At 37.0% G+C, this 20,961-nt stretch overlaps 1 protein-coding gene across 2 annotated transcripts in view; it reads right to left on the bottom strand.

The window, feature by feature from the left end:
• The window catches only part of FNDC3A (fibronectin type III domain containing 3A), a 231,643-nt gene that overhangs the window by 120,935 nt on the left and 89,747 nt on the right, over window positions 1-20,961 (bottom strand). For both annotated transcript variants that reach the window (XM_003270084.4, XM_012506966.2), the window contains exon 3: window positions 16,370-16,445. In XM_003270084.4, the coding sequence (XP_003270132.1) occupies window positions 16,370-16,445 (76 nt within the window). The remainder of the gene's footprint in view (window positions 1-16,369; window positions 16,446-20,961) is intronic.

Here is a 20,961-nt window from a genome sequence, read left to right as displayed (position 1 = left end):
CCTCTAGTCCCTAGCAACCACTATTCTATTTTCTGTCTCTATGAATTTGACTATTTTGGATGCCTCACGTAAGTGGAATCACGCAATATTTATCTTTTTGTGACTGATTTATTTCACTTAACTGCTACATACTTTTGAAATTAAATTTTAATACACATCAAAAAACACTGCTGTGTGCAGTGCCTCATGCCTGTAATCCTAGCACTTTAGGAGGCCAAGGCAGGAGAATCACTTCAGGCCAGGAGTTCAAGACCAGCCTGGGCAACATAGTGAGACCCTGTCTTTACTTAAAAAAGAAAAAAAGACGGAGAAGGAAGTACTAGTGCGGTAGGAAAAAAAACAGGAGAATACGTAAACTGTAGAAGGGCAATCAAGAGAATAGTGTCCAAGAAGAAGGAAATAATATACTGGGTTAAATATACTGGGTCGAATGCTGCTGGTTCAAATAACACACTGAGGTCAAGTATGATGAGAAGTGAGAATTGACCACTCATTCTGGCTACACACAGTTACTGGTGACCTTGACAAGAGTTTAACAATTATTCAATCTAGAAGTAGTAGTAGTATATGATCACAATAGTTACTACTGTTATGGATTATTTTCCCATAGTATGAGAATTTTGGAGTCAAGCTGAGTGAAATAAAACTGTGTGCAAACATGATCTCTTTGATGTCAGTTTCCAAGTAATTTCATGATGAAGTGAACTAAAAAAATATTTTGAGGAAAAACACAGGTAGTAGAAAAAGATTCCCTATATGTTGTATGTAACTATCTACTGGGATCATTTACTCAATTAACAAATACTTATTGAGTGCCTACATAGTGCCAGGAATAAATTTTATTATAATTTAATGTTTCCTTAATTATTCATATATAAAAGGTTAAAAATGGTTAGATATTAGAAAAATTTGCAATGGTCCATAAAGATAGTATGTCTATTGGGCTAATCTTAACCTAAGAAAATAAGTAATGAAGCTAACGCCAATCAAGGCCTTTAGAAAATTTGATTCTAATAAAAATCTGATCATAGCATTCTAAGGAGAAGCAATGTCTGAGAAATCAAGAGCAGATACCTACATCTTTCTTCTACAGAAAAATAGGTTTCTAAATTTCTATTACCCAGAATATAACAACTACTTTTACATAAAAATAACTGACCACATAAATGTTCATTTAATTTATAAAACCAACCAACTTCCCCCCTTATAAAAAACAAGTTACCATTTTATTTTACTTACACATATTTATTTTATAATTGGTATTAGATATTCAAAAGGCAGCTTTTAAAATCAAACTAAATGGAAACTGCCTTAGATACATAATTCTTAGGAATTCGCTTAAAATCTGCCTAAAATGAAAATCTTCTGTAGCTCTTTTGACTGCAAATTTTTGACTCCTGTAAAACATCCAAATTCATTTCTTGTCTTTAAAATTATCTAATCTTTCCATTTTGTCCCTATTTCAAGTCAATTTGCTTCTCCAGCCTCATTTCCTAGCTCTTATCTACTATTAGTAAGTGGCTTTTTTCCTAAAAGGGAAAACAGGAAGAGAGAATGGCACACAAAACAAACATTTTATATTCATATTTCTATCTATGTAATAAAACAGCATTTTGTGAGGCCAGCTCAAAAGAAGGCTTAGATCCTTGTATGTCCATTTTAGTCACAAAATGGTATCAAAAGTGCCAGAATGCAAGAGGTTTGTGAACATTTATTCAAAAGCTAATATATTTCACACACTCATCTTTCTGGATCTTAATTTCCTGTTATCAGTCATTAAAAAAATTTTTTAATCAAGATTTTTGTTGCTTATTTTAATAGCACTCACTAAACTGGCTTAGATTTTATACTTCCAAGAGAATAACTATAACAGTGATATTTTATTTATTAGGAACATGAAGAATTGATGACAATTGAATTTCCCTATATTTTCCTTTCTAACATAAATATTGCAATTTTCTCTTAAATAAGTCTTATGTAACATACTTTCTCTTGAAAAGTAACATTTAATAGCTCTCTGGGACAGCCTGGGACTATTACACAATGTACTCAGAATGAATCAGAGTCATTCACTTAAACTGAAATGGGCTGAATTTATGAATGGATGATCTGTTATAATTCATTTTTACAAACATGACTCATTAATATTTCAAAGCTAGTATTTTGAGCGACTCTAATTAAACTGATGTTTTCATATTCAAAGGGGAAGTATAAAGAGCAAATTTTTAAATACAATCATGATTTCCACCAGTATGAAAAATAGTTACGTACGCTTTAAAGAATTTTCTAATGGAAGTTAAGGTTGTTTAAGTAATGTATAAAGGACAAACTTCTCCATGGTTTAGTTTGCTAATTATGAAAAAAGTAAATAGTCATATGGGAATAAAAATCTACTACATGTGGTTTTGACTTGAGCTACTTATAATTTCAGTAGAACTTGGTCTGATTTGTTGTAATGCAAAGTCAGTGGGCAAAAGATAACCAGTGATCTTGTAAAAAATTCTTATAATATCAATCTCCATATTATTAAAATACATTTAAGACATGGTATGTAATTAGTATAGTTATGAATATGTAACTATTTGAGAGCTGGTAGAAACTTGTAGAATCTAAATTGCCCTAGCCCACCCTCATTTCAGTATGCGCACAACACTGGCCAGAATTTAAGTAAATTACCTAGGGCTATAAATTAATAGCATTTTAGGCTTGTGATGAACCTTAAAAGGCATGAACAATCCCTTCAAAAGAAGTAAACCATCTTCTATAACACCACCATCAAGTGAAGAGCCAGCAGATGCATTACTACCTACAAAGATAGATGGGAGAGGCTGAGTGTAGTGGCTCTTGCCTGTAATCCCAGAACTTTGGGAGGCTGAGGCAGGTGGATCACCTGAGATCAGGAGTTCAAGACCAGCCTGGCCAACATGGTGAAACCCTGTCTCTACAAAAATACAAAAATTAGCCGGGCATGATGGCAAGTGCCTTGTAATCCCAGCTACTTGGGAGGTTGAAGCAGGAGAATCACTTGAACTCAGGAGGCAGAGGTTGCAGTGAGCCAAGATTGGGCCACTGCACTCCAGCCTGGGCAACAGAGTAAGACTCCATCTCAAGGGGGAAAAAAAAAAGGATGGATGGGAAACTGATCACTCCTAACCCTTCTTTGACATCTCCGTTTATTACAAAGTTCTTCTTCATGCTAAGCTAAACTCTGTTTTCTTTTAACTTCCACCCATTGGTTCTAGAACCCAGGTCAATTTACTCCCAGCCCTGTGCCTTTAACAACACACCATTAATTCTGTCACATAGTCCTGTTACTTCTTTAAAGTTTTATTGTGATTATAGGAAGAAATGGTATACGTGTAATATCTCATGCCTACTTTTATAGTAACTGCAGCAAAAGTTGTAGTGACTATGATCTACAAAACAACAGACACAACTTCTGCTAAATTTCAGAGGTATTTTTAATATCAAAGCCCTGAAGTATCAAGAGTCATGAGGCTGAGGTGTCTCAGAGATTCCAGGATATCAGAGCAGGTTACTAGGAGTCTTACTTGCATGAGGACTGTACATTCCTGTCTCCTCCCCAACAAAGACATCCTGAGAGAAGAGGGCTTTGCTTATGCCTTATGGGCATAAGGATTTACACTAGAACACGAGAGAAGGACAAGACCAGGAGCTCCAACTTTTGCAAGGCAAATAACTTACTGTGAGGTAACAGAGTTGTGATTAATGGGATAGAGGCTCAGGGTTTATAACTATTTAACGAAACACTGGCTTAGTCTAGGGACTGGCTAAAAAATGCTCTGCAAAGGAGATGGCAGGTATTTGAAAAAGTTGACTAATTGCAGGAATGAGGATGGATGTGTGGTTATAATCATCACGATCCCACAGCACAGAAAGGGAGAAAATGGTTACTAACTGGTTGGGACATACCATCCCTTATGTTCAAAAAGCCCTGTAATGGCAGGAAGAATCAGGATCAGGTACTTGAGGAAATGAGGTGAGAGCAGAAAAGCAATGAACAGCAGCAGCAATGAAAAAGAAAAGTCAGATAGAGGAGTTGACAATAACTGCCCCAGAAGCACCGGGGCTGGTTACTTCTTTAATGAGGGGACAGTAGAAGCAGGAAAGGATAAATAAACCCCTACTGGCAGAAAAAGCCATACCAGCAACAACAATGAGGAGAAAACATCAGTAACTCCTGAGAAGCTGGTCTGAGCCACTTGAAACCAAAAGGTTAGCAATAGGACTTCTAGGTGGAGCCTGATCACACTAACTCTAGTAGGTGAAGAGGTTCACAATCAAAACACTCTAGTATTGTTAATTAGGTTCTTGTCTTCCCCAAGTAGCGTGAGGTACGAGAAAACAAAGGTGATACCTCTCAGAAAACGAATTCACCTTGATACTTTTTCTACGCAAAGAGTCAAATCAGAAGAAAATAAGCATAAACCCAGAATTTTTGGTCAAATGATCATCACCCAGGTGATATCTGTGGCTCACCATTTACATATTTAAATCAATATTTTCATATAACTGTATAATCTTAAATGGTGCTCATATGGAAAACTCTGAGGCACTAAAATATCCCCAAGTATGAAAAGTATATTTTTGGTATATAACAGTTGCCAAGGCAAGCAAGTGCTGTACACAAATAAAAATATTTTAGCAGTTCTTTTTAACATATTGACAGAATGTCCACTAAGCAAAAGGCATTATTTTAGCATAGATGATAAAAGATGAAAGATGCAATTTCTGTTGTTAAAGAAACAAAATGGAAGATAATATTCCACTTCAGTTAAGTAAGGTTTTTGTACCAAAATAAAGACGGCATTGTTCCTGCCCCTGTAAGATTCAGAATGTAGTGGAAATTTCTCTCTCAAGTATTTATTTCATCAGTAGTGGGTATTAATAAATTAACTAGTTGATATACTATTTATAGGTCTACCATGAGCAATAACTATTCACTAGCTCAATTACCTTATAAAATGTGCCTGTGCACAGATAGATTTGTTAAATTTAAGATGCTCATTCAGAGTCCTCATTCCCAGAAGTCACTAAAGAGAACTCAGTTTAATAAACAGATTATTCTGGAATCAAAGCATCTTTAGTTGCAATAACTGCTGGAATTCACCTAATCAAAATTATCTTTCTATGCTGGAATTACTTTTATAATATCATCCAACCACGGTATGAACACATATAAAGATGGGACGCTGGTATAACAAACAACTCCATTTTTATAGAGCCATAGCTGTTCTTCCCTGTGTCAAAATCTGCTTCCTTAGCCGGGCATGGTGGTTGAATGCACCTGTAATCCCAGCACTTTGGGAAGCCGAGGTGGGTGGATCACGAGGTCAAGAGCTCGAGACCAGCCTGGCCAATATGATGAAACCACATCTCTACTTAAAATACAAAAATTAGCCGGGTGTGGTGGTACATACCTGCAGTCCCAGCTACTCGGGAGGCTGAGGCAGAAGAATCGCTTGAACCCAGAAGGTGGAGGGTGCAGTGAGCTGATATTATACCACTGCATTCCAGCCTGGGTGACAATGCGAGACTCTGTCTCAAAAAAAAAAAAAATCTGCTTCTTTATAACTCATCTGTCTATGTCTAAATTCTGCCCTGTAAGGTGCAGAGAACAATGTATTCCAAGTCGCTGCCCTCTTTTCTAGGTTAAACATCCTTCGCGCATTTCTATAGTGCTTTATAAAGATGATTTCATGCTTCTATGATCACCTGGTTATCTTCCTTGGGACAATCCCAGTTTGTCAATACTTCTTTTAAACATGTTAAAAGGATACCATCTAACCAGCATACACCACCATCTGTTTTGAACTTGCATTTCTATTTTTGCAGTCCAAGATTTCATTTGTTTTCCCTTTTGCAAATGGGATTCAACAGACGACTCATATTTAGTTCTAGTTCTGCTAAAATAAGCAAGTTTTATTCATAAAGTTGTCTTCTCTTGCACTGCAGTGGACACTGTCATTTGTTTTAGTGCATAGAATCTGAAGTCCCTTTGTGTGTTTGAGGAGTCTCCTTGGTGTGAGATAAAGACCATCACTCCTACAGGTGCTGATAATTTGGCAGGCAGTGGTGGGTGGCTACACAATTCCTGTTGCAGAAGTGTTATCTGTGCTAGAAGCAAGTAATACTGAGTTCTTAGAGGATGAGGGGAAGGGGTATAATCATAGCATTGATGATGACTTCCTAATTAGACCACCTCTGTGTGGATGCCCTTTTTACCCTAGTTGGGCTCTGACTCTTCACTCTAATACATCCCCAGATTGTGCACTGTCTGACCATGCTGGGACTCCTACAACCCAAAGCAGGCTACCCCTCCACACAGATGGCCTCCTCACTCTTGTTTGAGCTCTGATGCCCCATGCTGGATCATTGCATTGCATGAGTGACTGCCTCATCCTGCTCAAGTTCTTACATGCCACACTACATGCCTTCTTGACGATATCCTCCTCAGCCTTATACTCTGACTCCCTATACCAGGCTGCCTTCTTGTGTGAATTCCCTCTTCACTCTGCTTGGGCTCTAACTCCCTACCCTTGGCTATTTGCTGATGTGATATGGTCCTCACTCAATTAGGGCTCTGACATCCTACTCTGGGGAATTGCAGCTCACCTCTCCCATTCCCACTAGTGCATTGCCTACATTGCTCTGCCTCATCTAAGAGCTTCAGGACTGAGCTATCAGGAAGGAAAAGGAATGAGCACAGGAGGAGTCTCAATATCATCTTAAACTCTTTAAGATGTGTTTTATAGGCAAGATTAAGTTTCAAAAAAGAAACCCCAACTAATACACACTATACAGTACCTATATTTTTAAAATCAAAACGTAGAACTTTATATTTACTCCTATTAAATTTTATCCTGTTGGGTTTGTTTTTGTTTTTGAGATGGAGTCTTACTCTGTCACCCAGGCTGGAGTGCAGTGGCAGGATCTCAGCTCACTGCAACCTCTGCTTCCCGGGTCCAAGTGATTCTCCTGCCTCTGCCTCCTCAACAGCTGGGATTACAGGTGTGCACCACCATATCCAGCTAATTTTTGTATTTTTAATAGAGACAGGGTTTCATCATGTTGGTCCAGCTGGTCTCGAACTCTTGACCACAGGTGATCTGCCCACCTCGGCCTCCCAAAGTGCTGGAATTACAGGCGTGAGCCACTGCCCTGGGCCTATCCTATTGTTTTTGACCTATCATTTCAATATGTTCTGATCTTCTTGAGTTTGACATTTATTAACGTTAGCAACTTTCTGACACTTAAACATTTCATAAACATGTTTTTATTTAAAAAAAAAAAAAAGGTATTGATCTAACATGCTCAAAAGCAAGCCCTAGAGAACAAAATCCTGAGTAATACAACATGAGACAAAGTTGCAGACTGGCAACAGTCTGATGATCAGATTTTATTTCATCTTCCCATAAAGGTATATAAGAAAGTCTGACAAATAAGCTTGAGAAAATAAACAGTGCTTATTCATTTTTGTCCCTAACTGAACACTGAATAAGTGAATGGATGAAGAATATAAGGTCTTCGTTTATGTAGAAGCCATGTTGCAGAAAAATTATAATGTAGATGTGGTTAATCCATGATCAATGTAATTAGAGACTATATCTGATGTAGGTCTTGGGTTCTATGGTTCCACAGATATAAGTAATATATCCCAAAAAGTATGACCTAATAATAATCTTCTCTATGACAAAATTATGTTCTAAGTCCTACATGATGTGTATACACACAGACACACACTATTTACATAAACAAGTGTAAGACACGATATATACTGAATATAATCTGACTGATACAATAGTAAGTGTCAAAGTTTGAACTCAAACCCAAGTACCCTTCTGCTTAAGTACTGCCCTATTAGATTAAAAGTATTAAATAATCATCAATTTTTTGCTTATCTTTCTAAAACATAATATTTGAAGGAGCCAGAGCATATAAAAATTATTCAAGTATAGCTCGTCTGTGTATTTTTTGCTTTTCATAATTTTCTCTCTTACATGTAGTGGCATGGAATCACACCAAAGTAGAAGTGCCATAACAATGCAAAACCCCTAGATAGTTAATAAATTCTTACTCATTAGCCCCATTTATTCATTTTGAGGTATCACAGATGAAAAGAGAAAAAGCCATACCTGCCTCTCATAAGGAGGGTTTTTAGCTACAACTGTTGGCTATAACAGATCTACTTGTTTGACACACATATAAATGCTCAAGAAACATCTGTTGTTTTCTCTTCTTCACTCACCTTAAACATTTATTGAGAGTCTCTACGTGCTGGGTGCTATGCAAAGCATCAGGGCTACAAACATCTGTAAAAATACCTGCCTTCAATTATTTCTGTATGTGTATCTACGGCTAAAAGAGGAGAGAAACTAAAGCAAGGGCTTCACAGAACAGATGATATCTAAAGGAGGAACCAATTTGTCATCAGGAGAGCTAGCTCTGCACAGGATTCTTAAGTGTTTACTACATATTCTCTATGAAATATTCTTCTATGACCTTCCCAGTAACCCAAATTTAGAAACCTTGCCTAATTCCCTATTTTTCATAACTCTTCACAAAATAAAACTAAGAAGGTAGTCTTTAGCACATGCTCCAAAGATCTATTAATATAAAACCTAAAATTTCCCCATTCAATAAATTTTTACATTTCTACATACCAGTTACTAGGCAAAAATACTTAATTTTCACAGTATCTCTCATTATACAAGACAATCTGTTGACATGCTATCAAAGCACTTCACTACGAAAGAACAAGTTAGGTTGTTTCAAAATATCTCTCAATAGAAAAAACCTGAGACAGACTCAAGCTAGTACTCATTTCAAAAGTAATCAAGAATTTAAGTTAAAACCAGTGAATAATGGCTAAAGAAGGGGGAAAAAATGAGGTATGGGTTCATATCAGGAAATATAAACAGATCTAACCAATGACCAAAATGGAAAAGTAGCAAAACAGAAGACTACACTTTTAGGTATTTAAGAGTGGTACCTTATCCAAAAGGATATGAAATAAGGTAAAGAACTAAGGGAAGACAGACATCAAATTCTGAAGAGGACTCAGAAAAAATGGTATGAGACAATGGAAAATGTTCAAATCAAAAGAACAATGTAGATATTTTTAATTCTTTTCATTAAAAATATGAAAACTGTATTTTTTGAAACAAATATTGGGCCAGGTGCAATTGTCCATGCCTGTAATCACGGTGCTTTGGGAGGCTGAGATGGGAGGATTGCTTGAGCCCGGGAGTTTGAGAGCATCCTGGGCAACATAGTGAGACCTCAACTCTATAAAAAATTAGCTGAGCATGGTGGCACGCACCTGCAGTCCTAACTGCTCAGGAGGCTAAGGCAGGAGGATCACCTGAGCCCAGGAGTTTGAGGCTGCAATGAGCTGTGACTGTGCTACTACACTCCAGCCTGGGTGACAAAGAGACCCTGTCTCTTAAAATAGAAACAGAAAACAAATAAATATGGAAAAGTCCTTGTTTCTGGCCCACAGGGATCCTTTCCCAGCCCCCACCTTTTTTTTCCTTTTTATAGGGTGAAGGGAAGAGAGAGAAGCTCAGGAGTGTATTTGAAAGATTATATGTTATTATTTTATTGAACATTTCTAGATGATGTTTGTAGTAGGAAGACTTTTGGTTCAACAGGTACCACATATTTATACAACTTTTTAGCAATTCCAGTCTCTTTGTGGTTATTCAAATAAGTCAAGTCATTCTTTCCTTCTGTTGCTTTTGAACACTTTCCCTCTGTCTAAAGTGCCTTGAGACCCTTTGTCCATCTGGCCAACTGCCATTGTTCTTCGAGAAGGCTCATGTGTCACTTTCTCCTGGAATAATTTTTTCTTTACATGCCACTGAATGTTATAGTAACCCTCCTTCTATGCTCCCATAACACCCTATGTATATCTCTTTTTATACTGTAATAAAACTGTTAATTTTCCCTTTTTTTCCCCTATGACACTGTTCTTGAATGTCAGGAACTTAGTTTTAGCTTTTCTTTGAATGTCCAGCAACTAGCACAGTATACCTCGGTAGATACTTAGAAAATTCATAGAAAAAAATAATTAGCAATTTGTCTTTCCAGAATGTATGCTATACAGTAGAAAAACTACTGTATTGAACTCTGCCCATAACTAGCTGTAACTCACAAAATCTGAGCCTCCAGTAAAATAAGGTAGTTATTTAGATCTCTAAAGTTCTCTGTGATTCTCAACCTAGTTTTCATTTCTAAATATTCTGAACAAGTAATAAAACTACTTTTTAAAGAATGGTCTTTAATTCAAATGCTTATTAATTTACACAGCTCTTATCTCAATTCATTAGGTTTTAATATAGAGATTTTATTAGTATAGTGGCTGTCAGAGAACAGCTTTCCTAACTTGATGGCCTTAGGGCTATAATGATCCATGTCTCTCTCAGCTTCACTGGCATATGATTTTCTTCCCTTAAGAATTTCTCTTTCTCCTTGTTATCTGTTGCTTCCACTTCTATTCATAATCTCATTTTTTACCTGGATCCAGAGCTAGTCCATGAAGGGGCTTGCCATATGACAGAAACTAGTGATGGCAAAGTGGAAGAAAATGAACTCCAGAAGTCTTTTCTTGTCTTCTCTTGCTCAGAGTGAAGGCATACTGATTTTACAAAGACTTCAACCCCAGTTCCCTTGCTCACTACTATTCCTTCCACCCATATTCCACCTTGTAATTTTGGACAGTCAAAAACATAAAGAGGGGAGAGCCTTCTTATTTTCTGTCTGGTTCTCTTTATCCTTTTCTGTGTTTTTAAAACCTCTACCCAATAATTTTAAAACAGTCTCCAATCTTACAATCTGTCATATGGAGAAAGGAATCTGTTTCCCACTGAAGCAGAGAAATGTGTCCCTGCCTAAAAATATCTTCCCATGGTAGTTAGTTCCCATCAGTAAGATACTGTTAGTATTATAGGCACATTATAAATTAGATAGGCTTTTTTGGTCCTGACCAAAGGGGTCACTGCCACATATAAAATCAATTTAATTGATTTATGGAGGTGGGGTTTACAGATTGCAGTTACAAATTAACTTTTGAAATATAAGCTACTTATAATTCAGGGTCTGGTTATCCAATCATAAATAGCAGTTTTTGTATTCTGAGTCACACTAAAACAGTAATGAGTATCTTCCTCTGCAAATGTGTTAGAAAAGATCAATGCTGTATTAGTTAAAATGTATCCACCATAAACAGTATTTATTGAAAACAATTTGAAAAGAGATGTACAAATAAACCTAGATGTGTGCTCTATTAGAAACTTACACTCTATGAAGTACACGGAATAAAATTATTTTCATAAAAACTTAACTGGCAAGTAAAGACAGACAATGCTTATCATACGACTTATAAATTCTACTGCCTGGTTTCTTTTAAGTCTATAATATGTGAACTCTTCCTATTTGTGAAATTGCCATAACTGCTGCACAAATGATTTAAATTAACTTAGAGAATTTTTTTTAAAATTTTTACTTTAAGTTCTGGGATACATATGCAGAATGTGCAGGTTTGTTATATCGGTATACATGTGCCATGGTGGTTTGCTGCACCTATAAACCCATTATCTAGGTTTTACGCCCTGCATGCATTAGGTATTTGTCCTAATGCTCTCCCTCCCCTTGGCCCGGGGCCTGCTGCAGGCCCCGGTGTGTGAGATTCCCCTCCCTGTGTCCATGTGTTCAACTTAGAAATTTTTAACTCTCAGATATACAAGGTTTAAATGTCAGGCTACAAGTTTTAATTTTAATTACTGAGCTAATTACTTCTCTGAAAAGAGTTAGGTCTATTTCTTCTTTGATTAAACAGATTGGACAGCCTAGGTAAAATGGGGGAAGACAGGAAGTTTGCCTGGGCTAGACAGTCTTGCTTTACGTCAGTTGTCTTGAAGTACGTGTTAGAGTCCTTTCACTCTGTTCCAGTTTGAAAGATGACAAAGTATACAGACACCTCATCTCTAATGCTCTTTTTAAATTTAATTTTATTTTGAGACAGGGTCTCGCTTTGTCGCCCAGGCTGGAGTGCACTGGTATGACCATAGCTCACTGCAGCTTCAAATTCTTGGGCTCAAGCAATCTTCCAACCTTACCTCTTGAGTAGTTAGGACGGCAGGCGTGCGCCACTATGCCTAATTTTTAAATTTTTTGTAGAGACAGGGTCTTGTTATGCTGCCCAGGCTGGTCTTGTATTCCTGGCCTCAAGAGGTCCTCCTGCCTCATTCTCTCAAAGCACTGGGATTACAGGTGTGACCCACTGCACTTGTCTTCCCTTTTTAAACTAAAACAATAACTATTAGTTAAATACTCAATATATGGAAGGCCAAGAATTGAAGGGGATACAAAGAAATGTAAGAAATGGTATGTGTCCCCAAAGTGCTTAGACTTTAGTTGGAGAGACTGAATAAAAATTTTATGTTAAACAATACAAAATTTAAATAACTTTAAAAATACAACTAGAAGAAATATTACAAGATGGTGTAGTTATTTGGTAAATGAATGGTGCAATAACTGGTATGATGGGGTTTCACAGGTGATGGGGATCACTTTCTATTTAACAATAACACTACAGCACTCACCACCACTTACTGAGTGCCTTGTATGTCCCAGGCTGGTTTAGAGTACATTACATGCGTATCAGGAACCCTCACAATTATCCTATAAGGTGTACTATTATTGACAGGAGTAAGAATTTTAATGATAAGAAATGTACTCACCGAGAGCTGGGTACAGAGGCTCACGTCTGTAATCCTAGCACTTTGGGAGGCTGAGGTGGGCGGATCACCTGAGGTCAGGAGTTCAAGACCAGCCTGGCCAACATGGTGAAACCCCATCTCTACTAAAAGTACAAAAATTAGCCGGGCGTGATGGCAGGCACCTGTAATCCCAGCCATTTGGGAGGCTGAGGCAGGAGAATCGCTTGAACCTGGGAGGCGGAGGTTGCAATGAGCCAAGATTGAGCCACTGCACTCCAGTCTGGGTGACAGAGTGAGATTCTGTCTCAAAAAAAAAAAAAAAAGTACTTACAGAGGTTAAGTAACATGCACAAGGTCATGTAGCTAGTAAATAGCAGAGAAGCTGGGATTTAATCCTAGGTTCTCTCTCTCTAATTCCAAAGCCAGCCATCTTTTTCATTGCTTATGGTTCTCAACTGGAGCCAATTTTGTCCCTCAGGGAATATTTGGGGATATCCAGAGACTTTTCTGTTCGTCATAAATGAATGAGTGAGGGTGAGTGGCTAGTAGGTAGAGACTAGGAATTCCACTAAACATTCTACAATTCACAGAACAGTCCCCCTGACCAAAGAACTGCCTGACCCAAAAGTCAACAGTACTAAGGAGATGCTCACTAAACAAAGACTTTCCAAAAAACCTGTTAAAGGTAGGACTGGAGCTCAGTCTTGAAGCACAGGTAGGATCTGAATGGGGGGGTGGGGTGGGGTGGGGGGCGGTGGTGATAAGGGTGAATTCCAGATAAGGGAAACAGAACACATAGCACAAGATAGCTTCAAAAGACAGTGAATAAGCCTATTAGAAAACCTGAAGAAAAGCAATTTGAAGGGGAAGTGGGAACAAGACTAAAAAGCTGAAATGATCTTTCTGAAAAACTAAGACACCTGGACTAGATTTGTGAACAGGGAAGATTTCTGAACAGGGAAGAGACATGAACAATATAATATATCAAGAATAGTCAACATAATCAGGAAACCAGAGCAAAGAGACTAGTTAGAATGACACTGCAATATTTAAATGCTAAGATATCAGAGTTTATGCTTTTGTGTGGTGGTAGTGAGAAAGAGGGAAGTATTTTATTCTCTTTGAAGCAATTGTGAATGGGAGTTCACTCATGATTTGGCTCTCTGTTTGTCTGTGATTGGTGTACAAGAATGCTTGTGATTTTTGTACATTGATTTTGTATCCTGAGACTTTGCTGAAGTTGCTAATCGGCTTAAGGAGATTTTGGGCTGAGACAATGGGGTTTTCTAGATATACAATCATGTCATCCGCAAACAGGGACAATTCGACTTCCTCTTTTCCTAATTGAATACCCTTTATTTCCTTCTCCTGCATGATTGCTCTGGCCAGAACTTCCAGCACTATGTTGAATAGGAGCGGTGAGAGAGGGCATCCCTGTCTTGTGCCAGTTTTCAGAGGGAATGCTTCCAGTTTTTGCCCATTCAGTATGATATTGGCTGTGGGTTTGTCATAGATAGCTCTTATTATTTTGAGATACATCCCATCAATACCTAATTTATTGAGAGTTTTTAGCATGAAGGGTTGTTGAATTTTGTCAAAGGCCTTTTCTGCATCTATTGAGATAATCATGTGGTTTTTGTCTTTGGTTCTGTTTATATGCTGGATTACATTTATTGATTTGCATATGTTGAACCAGCCTTGCATCCCAGGGATGAAGCCCACTTGATTATGGTGGATAAGCTTTTTGATGTGCTGCTGGATTCAGTTTGCCAGTATTTTATACCTAGGAATCCAACTTACAAGGGATGTGAAGGACCTCTTCAAGGAGAACTACAAACCACTGCTCAATGAAATAAAAGAGGATACAAACAAATGGAAGAACATTCCATGCTCATGGGTTGGAAGAATCCATATCGTGAAAATGGCCATACTGCCCAAGGTAATTTATAGATTCAATGCCATCCCCATCAAGCTACCAATGACTTTCTTCACAGAATTGGAAAAAACTACTTTAAAGTTCATATGGAACCAAAAAAGAGCCCGCATCGCCAAGTCAATCCTAAGCCAAAAGAACAAAGCTGGAGGCATCACGCTACCTGACTTCAAACTATACTACAAGGCTACAGTAACCAAAACAGCATGGTACTGGTACCACAACAGAGACATAGATCAATGGAACAGAACAGAGCCCTCAGAAATGATGCCGCATATCTACAACTATCTGATCTTTGACAAACCTGACAAAAACAAGAAATGGGGAAAGGATTCCCTATTTAATAAATGTTGCTGGGAAAACTGGCTAGCCATATGTAGAAAGCTGAAACTGGATCCCTTCCTTACACCTTATACAAAAATTAATTCAAGATGGATTAAAGACTTAAATGTTAGACCTAAAACCATTAAAATCCTACAAGAAAGCCTAGGCAATACCATTTGGGACATAGGCGTGGGCAAGGACTTCATGTCTAAAACACCAAAAGCAATGGCAACAAAAGCCAAAATTGACAAATGGGATCTAATTAAACTAAAGAGCTTCTGCACAGCAAAAGAAACTACCATCAGAGTGAACAGGCAACCTACAGAATGGGAGAAAACTTTTGCAACCTACTCGTCTGACAAAGGGCTAATATCCAGAATCTACAATGAACTCAAACAAATTTACAAGAAAAAAACAAACAACCCCATCAAAAAGTGGGCAAAGGACATGAACAGACATTTCTCAAAAGAAGACATTTATGCAGCCAAAAAACACATGAAGAAATGCTCATCATCACTGGCCATCAGAGAAATGCAAATCAAAACCACAATGAGATACCATCTCACACCAGTTAGAATGGCCATCATTAAAAAATCAGGAAACAACAGGTGCTGGAGAGGATGTGGAGAAATAGGAATACTTTTACACTGTTGGTGGGACTGTAAACTAGTTCAACCATTGTGGAAGTCAGTGTGGCGATTCCTCAGGGATCTAGAACTAGAAATGCCATTTGACCCAGCCATCCCATTACTGGGTATATACCCAAAGGACTATAAATCATGCTGCTATAAAGACACATGCACACGTATGTTTATCGTGGCACTATTCACAATAGCGAAGAGTTGGAACCAACCCAAATGTCCAACAACGATAGACTGGATTAAGAAAATGTGGCACATATACACCATGGAATACTATGCAGCCATAAAAAATGATGAGTTCATGTCCTTTGTAGGGACATGGATGAAATTGGAAAACATCATTCTCAGTAAACTATCGCAAGGACAAAAAACCAAACACCGCATGTTCTCACTCATAGGTGGGAATTGAACAATGAGAACTCATGGACACAGGAAGGGGAACATCACACTCTGGGGACTGTTGTGGGGTTGGGGGAGGGGGGAGGGATAGCATTAGGAGATATACCTAATGCTAAATGACGAGTTAATGGGTGCAGGAAATCAACATGGCACATGGATACATATGTAACAAACCTGCACATTGTGCACATGTACCCTAAAACCTAAAGTATAATAATAAAAACAAAAAAAAAAAAGAAAGAAGTAACCATAGGCATATACACTATTATGTATTATAAATTTTTGTGGTTTTTTGGTCTCAAATGATTATTCTCAATTACCATTCTTACCTGTAATGCACTGAAACTGTCCATCTTCTCTTCTTATTGTAAATGCTTCTCCTGGGTTAACTTGTACCAGAATAACCTTAAAAATGAGGGGAAGAAGTATTAATCAAAACAAAAAAAAGCAAATCAGAATACAAAAATAGTAACAGAGCAGATGTGAGCCATTTAACCTTATGAAACTGGGAAGGAAAATGGGGATTACACATTTAAGATGCTGGTTTGCTAAAAAAAAAAGTTATATCACTTTTCTGGAGGTTAGACTTAAGCCAAAAGTAAAGGGAATAAGAAAAAAGAAGAAAGTGACACACTTTCATTGGAAAGAAAAGTCAATAAACTTCACTCTGAAACAAAGATGGAGTCAAACCACAGAATGTTTAGATCATCTAAGTAAGTTTATCAGTTGCTAAGTATCATGTTTTTCTAAAGATAAAATATAAACTGATAGGTAGAGCATGAGTTGAGCATATTTGAATTAGTATGACACCTTAAGTTATATTCGAGAATGGGTTAAATTAATCCCACCATTTTAAGTAGTCTTTTTATTATAAAGGTAATACATACCAATTTTACAACATTTGAAAAACAGAGAAAAAACAGAAAACTGGGGAAAAAAACTAAATAAAGTCCTACTATCCTAAGATACACATTGTTAACATTCTGATAAACTTCTTAAGTCTTATTCTGCACAGGATTAATTCCCCCTTAAATTCTAGATACAAAATATTCAATTCTCTCTCTTTTTTAAAGTTCAATATTATTAAAAAAAGACTTCAAGTTATTACTGAAAATATTTCATCAAAAGATTACACCATAAACGACTTAACCATTCCCCTAACTTAAGAAATTTAGGTAGTTTTCAATTTTACCACTATTGTGAACAATGCTGAAGTGAGCGTTTTGGTATGCAGTTTTCACCTCTCTACAGCTAGTATTGTTTCCTCGTGATAGATTCCCAAACACAGAATTTTGGTGCTTATTGCTAAACTACTTTTTAAAAGAATTTTAGTACTTCATGAAGTAACTCAGGAATGGAAAACCAAACATCATTATGTTCTCACTCATAAATGGGAGCTAGCTAAGCTATGAGGATGCAAAGGCATAAGAATGACACAATCAACTTTTGGGATGGGGGAAGGTGAGGAGAGGGAAGTGTGAGGGATAAAGGACTACAAATTGGGTACAGTGTATACTGCTCAGATGATGGGTGCACCGAAATCTTAGAAATCATCACTAAAGAACTTATTCATGTAACCAAACACCACACCACCTGTTCCCCAAAAACCTATGGAAATAAAAACTAACAGAAAGGGTTTTATAATACTATTTCGAATGCCCTCTCATAGTCTATGAGAATACCCTTTTACTACATTGTCTGCAACCCTGAAAATTACAGTTTTAAAATCTTTGCTGCATTGACAGATGAAAATAGGATATTAAAATATGAGTATCCCTTAACCAAAATGCTTGGAACAAAAATGTTTCCAATTTTGGATTTTTTTATTATGGTATATGTGTGTGTGTATATATATATATATATAAAATGGGATATCTTGGGGATAAGACCCAAGTCTAAACATAAAAATCATTTATGTTTCATATATACTTTATACACATAGCATGAAGGTAATTTCATACAATATTGTTGACTGTGTTTTGATTGCAACCTGTCATATGACCTGTCAGATGAGGTTGGGTGTGGAATTCTCCACTTGTGGCATCATGTTGGTGCTCAGAAAGTTTCTGATTTTGGAGCATTTCGGTTTGTCAGATTAGGGATGCCCAACCTGTACTATTGTTTTAATTTATACTTCTTTGATTGTTATGTCTAAAGTTTGTTACCAGCTCTTTTGTAAATTACCTGCTTGTGTCATCTTGCCTGTTAATCTTTTGGGTTTTTAAGTGTTTTTAATGATTTGTATGAACCCTTTGCATATTAAGAATAATAATATTGTACTATAATATGTTGCAAATATTTTTCTTTTTGTTTTCTCCCTTTTCTTTACTATAATTCTTTATTTTCCTGTAGCCAATGTTATTTATTGTTTTCCTTTGTGTTATCTTCTACTGCTTCTATATTTAACTTCATCTACAGCTGTGCTGTCCAATGACAGCCAAGAGCCATGTGGCTATCAAGCACTTGAAATGTAGCTAGTTTGTACGGAGATGTGGTGTAAGTGTGAAATAAACACTGGATTTCAAAGGCTTAGTTCATCCAGCCAGAGAAATTAGGCAAGAGACAGAAATAAAGAGCATCCAAAGAAGAAAAGAAGAAGTCAAATTATCCTTGTTTGCAGACAACATGATCTTAGAAAAACCTAAAGACTCCACCAAAATACTCTTAGAACTGATAAACAAATTTAGTAAAGGTGTAGGACACAAAATCAACATACAAAAATCTAGTAGTATTAGCTGGGCATGGTGGCTCATGCCTGTAATCCCAATACTTTGGGAGGCTGAGGTGGGAGGATCACTTGAACCCAGGAGTTTGAGATCAGCCTGGGCAATATAGCAAGACCCCATCTGCAATTAAATATAATAATTATTTTTAAAACTCAGTAGTGTTTCTACACATGAACAATCAATATGAAAAAGAAATCAAGAAAGCAATCTAATTTATAATAGCTACAAAAAAAAACCCACCTAGGAATAAATTTAACCTAAGAAGTCAAAGATCTCTACCAGGAAAACTATAAAACTATAAAACAGCATGGTGCTAGCATAAAAACAGACATAGAGATCAACAGAATAGAACAGAGAACCCAGAAATAAATCTATGCACTTGGAGCCAACTCATTCTCTTTTTTTTTTTTTAACTTTTTAACTCTTACTTTTTTCTATCTTTTCACCTAGCCTTGACATGAAACTCAACAACCAATTCATTTTCATCAAAGGAATCAAGAACATATAGTGGGGAAAGAACAGTCTTTAGTAAATAGTGCTCAGAAAACTGATTTTCTATTAGGCAGAAGAATTAAACTACAGTTCCATATTTCAACATATACAAAATCAGCTCAAAACGGCTTAAAGATTTAAATGTAAGACCTAAAACTACAAAACTACTAGAAAAAAACATTGGGAAAATACTAAAGGACCATGGTCTGGGCAAATATTTTTTTGTGTAAGACATCAAAAGCATAGGCAACAAAAGCAAAAATAAAATGGGATTATGTCAAGCTAAAAAGCTTTTGCACAGCAAAGGAAACAATCAACAAGGTAGCTGGACATGGCAGCTCACACCTATAATCCCAGCACTTTGAGAAGCTGAGGCAGGAGAATCACTTGAGCCCAGGAGTTTGAGACCAGCCTGGGGGACATAGTGAGACCCCATCTTAAAAACAAATAGAAACAAAGTGAAGAGACAACCCACAGAATAGGAGAAAATATCTGCAAACTATCTATCTGGCAAGGCATTAATAACCGGAATATGTAAGGCTCTCAAATGACTCAATAGCAAAAAAAACCAAATAAGCAGATTTAAAAATAGGCAAAAGATCTGAGTAGACATTTCTCAAAAGAAGACATACAAATGGCCAACAAGTATATAAAAAAAAGCTTAACATCATTCATCATCAGGGAAATGCAAATCAAAACCAAAATGAGATATTATCTTAACCCAGTCAGAATGGCTATTACAAAAATGTCAAATAATAACAGATGTGGGGAGGATGCAGAGAAAGGAGAATGCTCTTATACTGTTGGTAGGAATGTAAATTATTATAGCCATTAGGGAAAAAAGTATGGAGGTTCCTCAAAACACAAACAATAGAACTACCACATGACCCAGCAATCCCACTGCTGAGTATATATCCAAAAGAAAGGAAATCAGTATATCAAAGAGATATTTGTATTCCCATGTTTACTGCAGCACTATTCACAATAGCCAAGATATGGAATCAACCCAAGTGTCCATCAATGGATGAATGGATAAAGAAAATGTGGTATATATACACAATGAAATATTTTTCACCCATGAAAAACAAAATCCTGGCTGGGGAATGGTGGCTCACTCCTGTAATCCCAGCACTTTGGGAGGCTGAGGTGGAAAGACTGCTTGAGCTTAGGAGTGCAAGGCCAGCCTGGGCAACAGAGTGAGACCTCACCTCTACAAAAAAAAAAAAAAAAAAAAAAAAAAGCCGGCATGGGGGCACATGCCTGTAGTTACAGCTACTTGGGCGGCTGAGGCAGGAGGACTGCTTTAGCTCAGGAGGTCAAGACTGTAGTGAGCTACGATGGCACCACTGCACTCCAACCTGGGCAATAAAGTGAGACCCTGTCTCAAAAAAAAGAAAAAAAACAAAAGAAAAAAAAGAAATCCTGTCATCTGTGGCAACATGGACGGAAATTGAGGTCATTATGTTCAGTAAAATAAGCCAGGCATAGAAACATAAATATCGCATATTCTCCCTCACATGTGGGAGCTAAAAAAGTGGAACTAAAGGACGTAGAGAATAGAATCGTGGTTACTGGAGGCTGGGCAGGTGGGTGTGAGATTGAGAAGAAATCAGTTAATAGGTACAAAATTACAGTTAGAAAGAAAGAATACGTTCTAGTATTTGATAGTAAAGAACTTATAGTTACCACTTTATTATGTATTT

The sequence above is a fragment of the Nomascus leucogenys genome, chromosome 5, assembly GCF_006542625.1.
Source record: "Nomascus leucogenys isolate Asia chromosome 5, Asia_NLE_v1, whole genome shotgun sequence".
NCBI lineage: Eukaryota > Metazoa > Chordata > Mammalia > Primates > Hylobatidae > Nomascus > Nomascus leucogenys.
The sequence above is the reverse complement of the archived record's forward strand: the minus strand, read 5'-3'. Positions and strand labels throughout refer to the sequence as shown.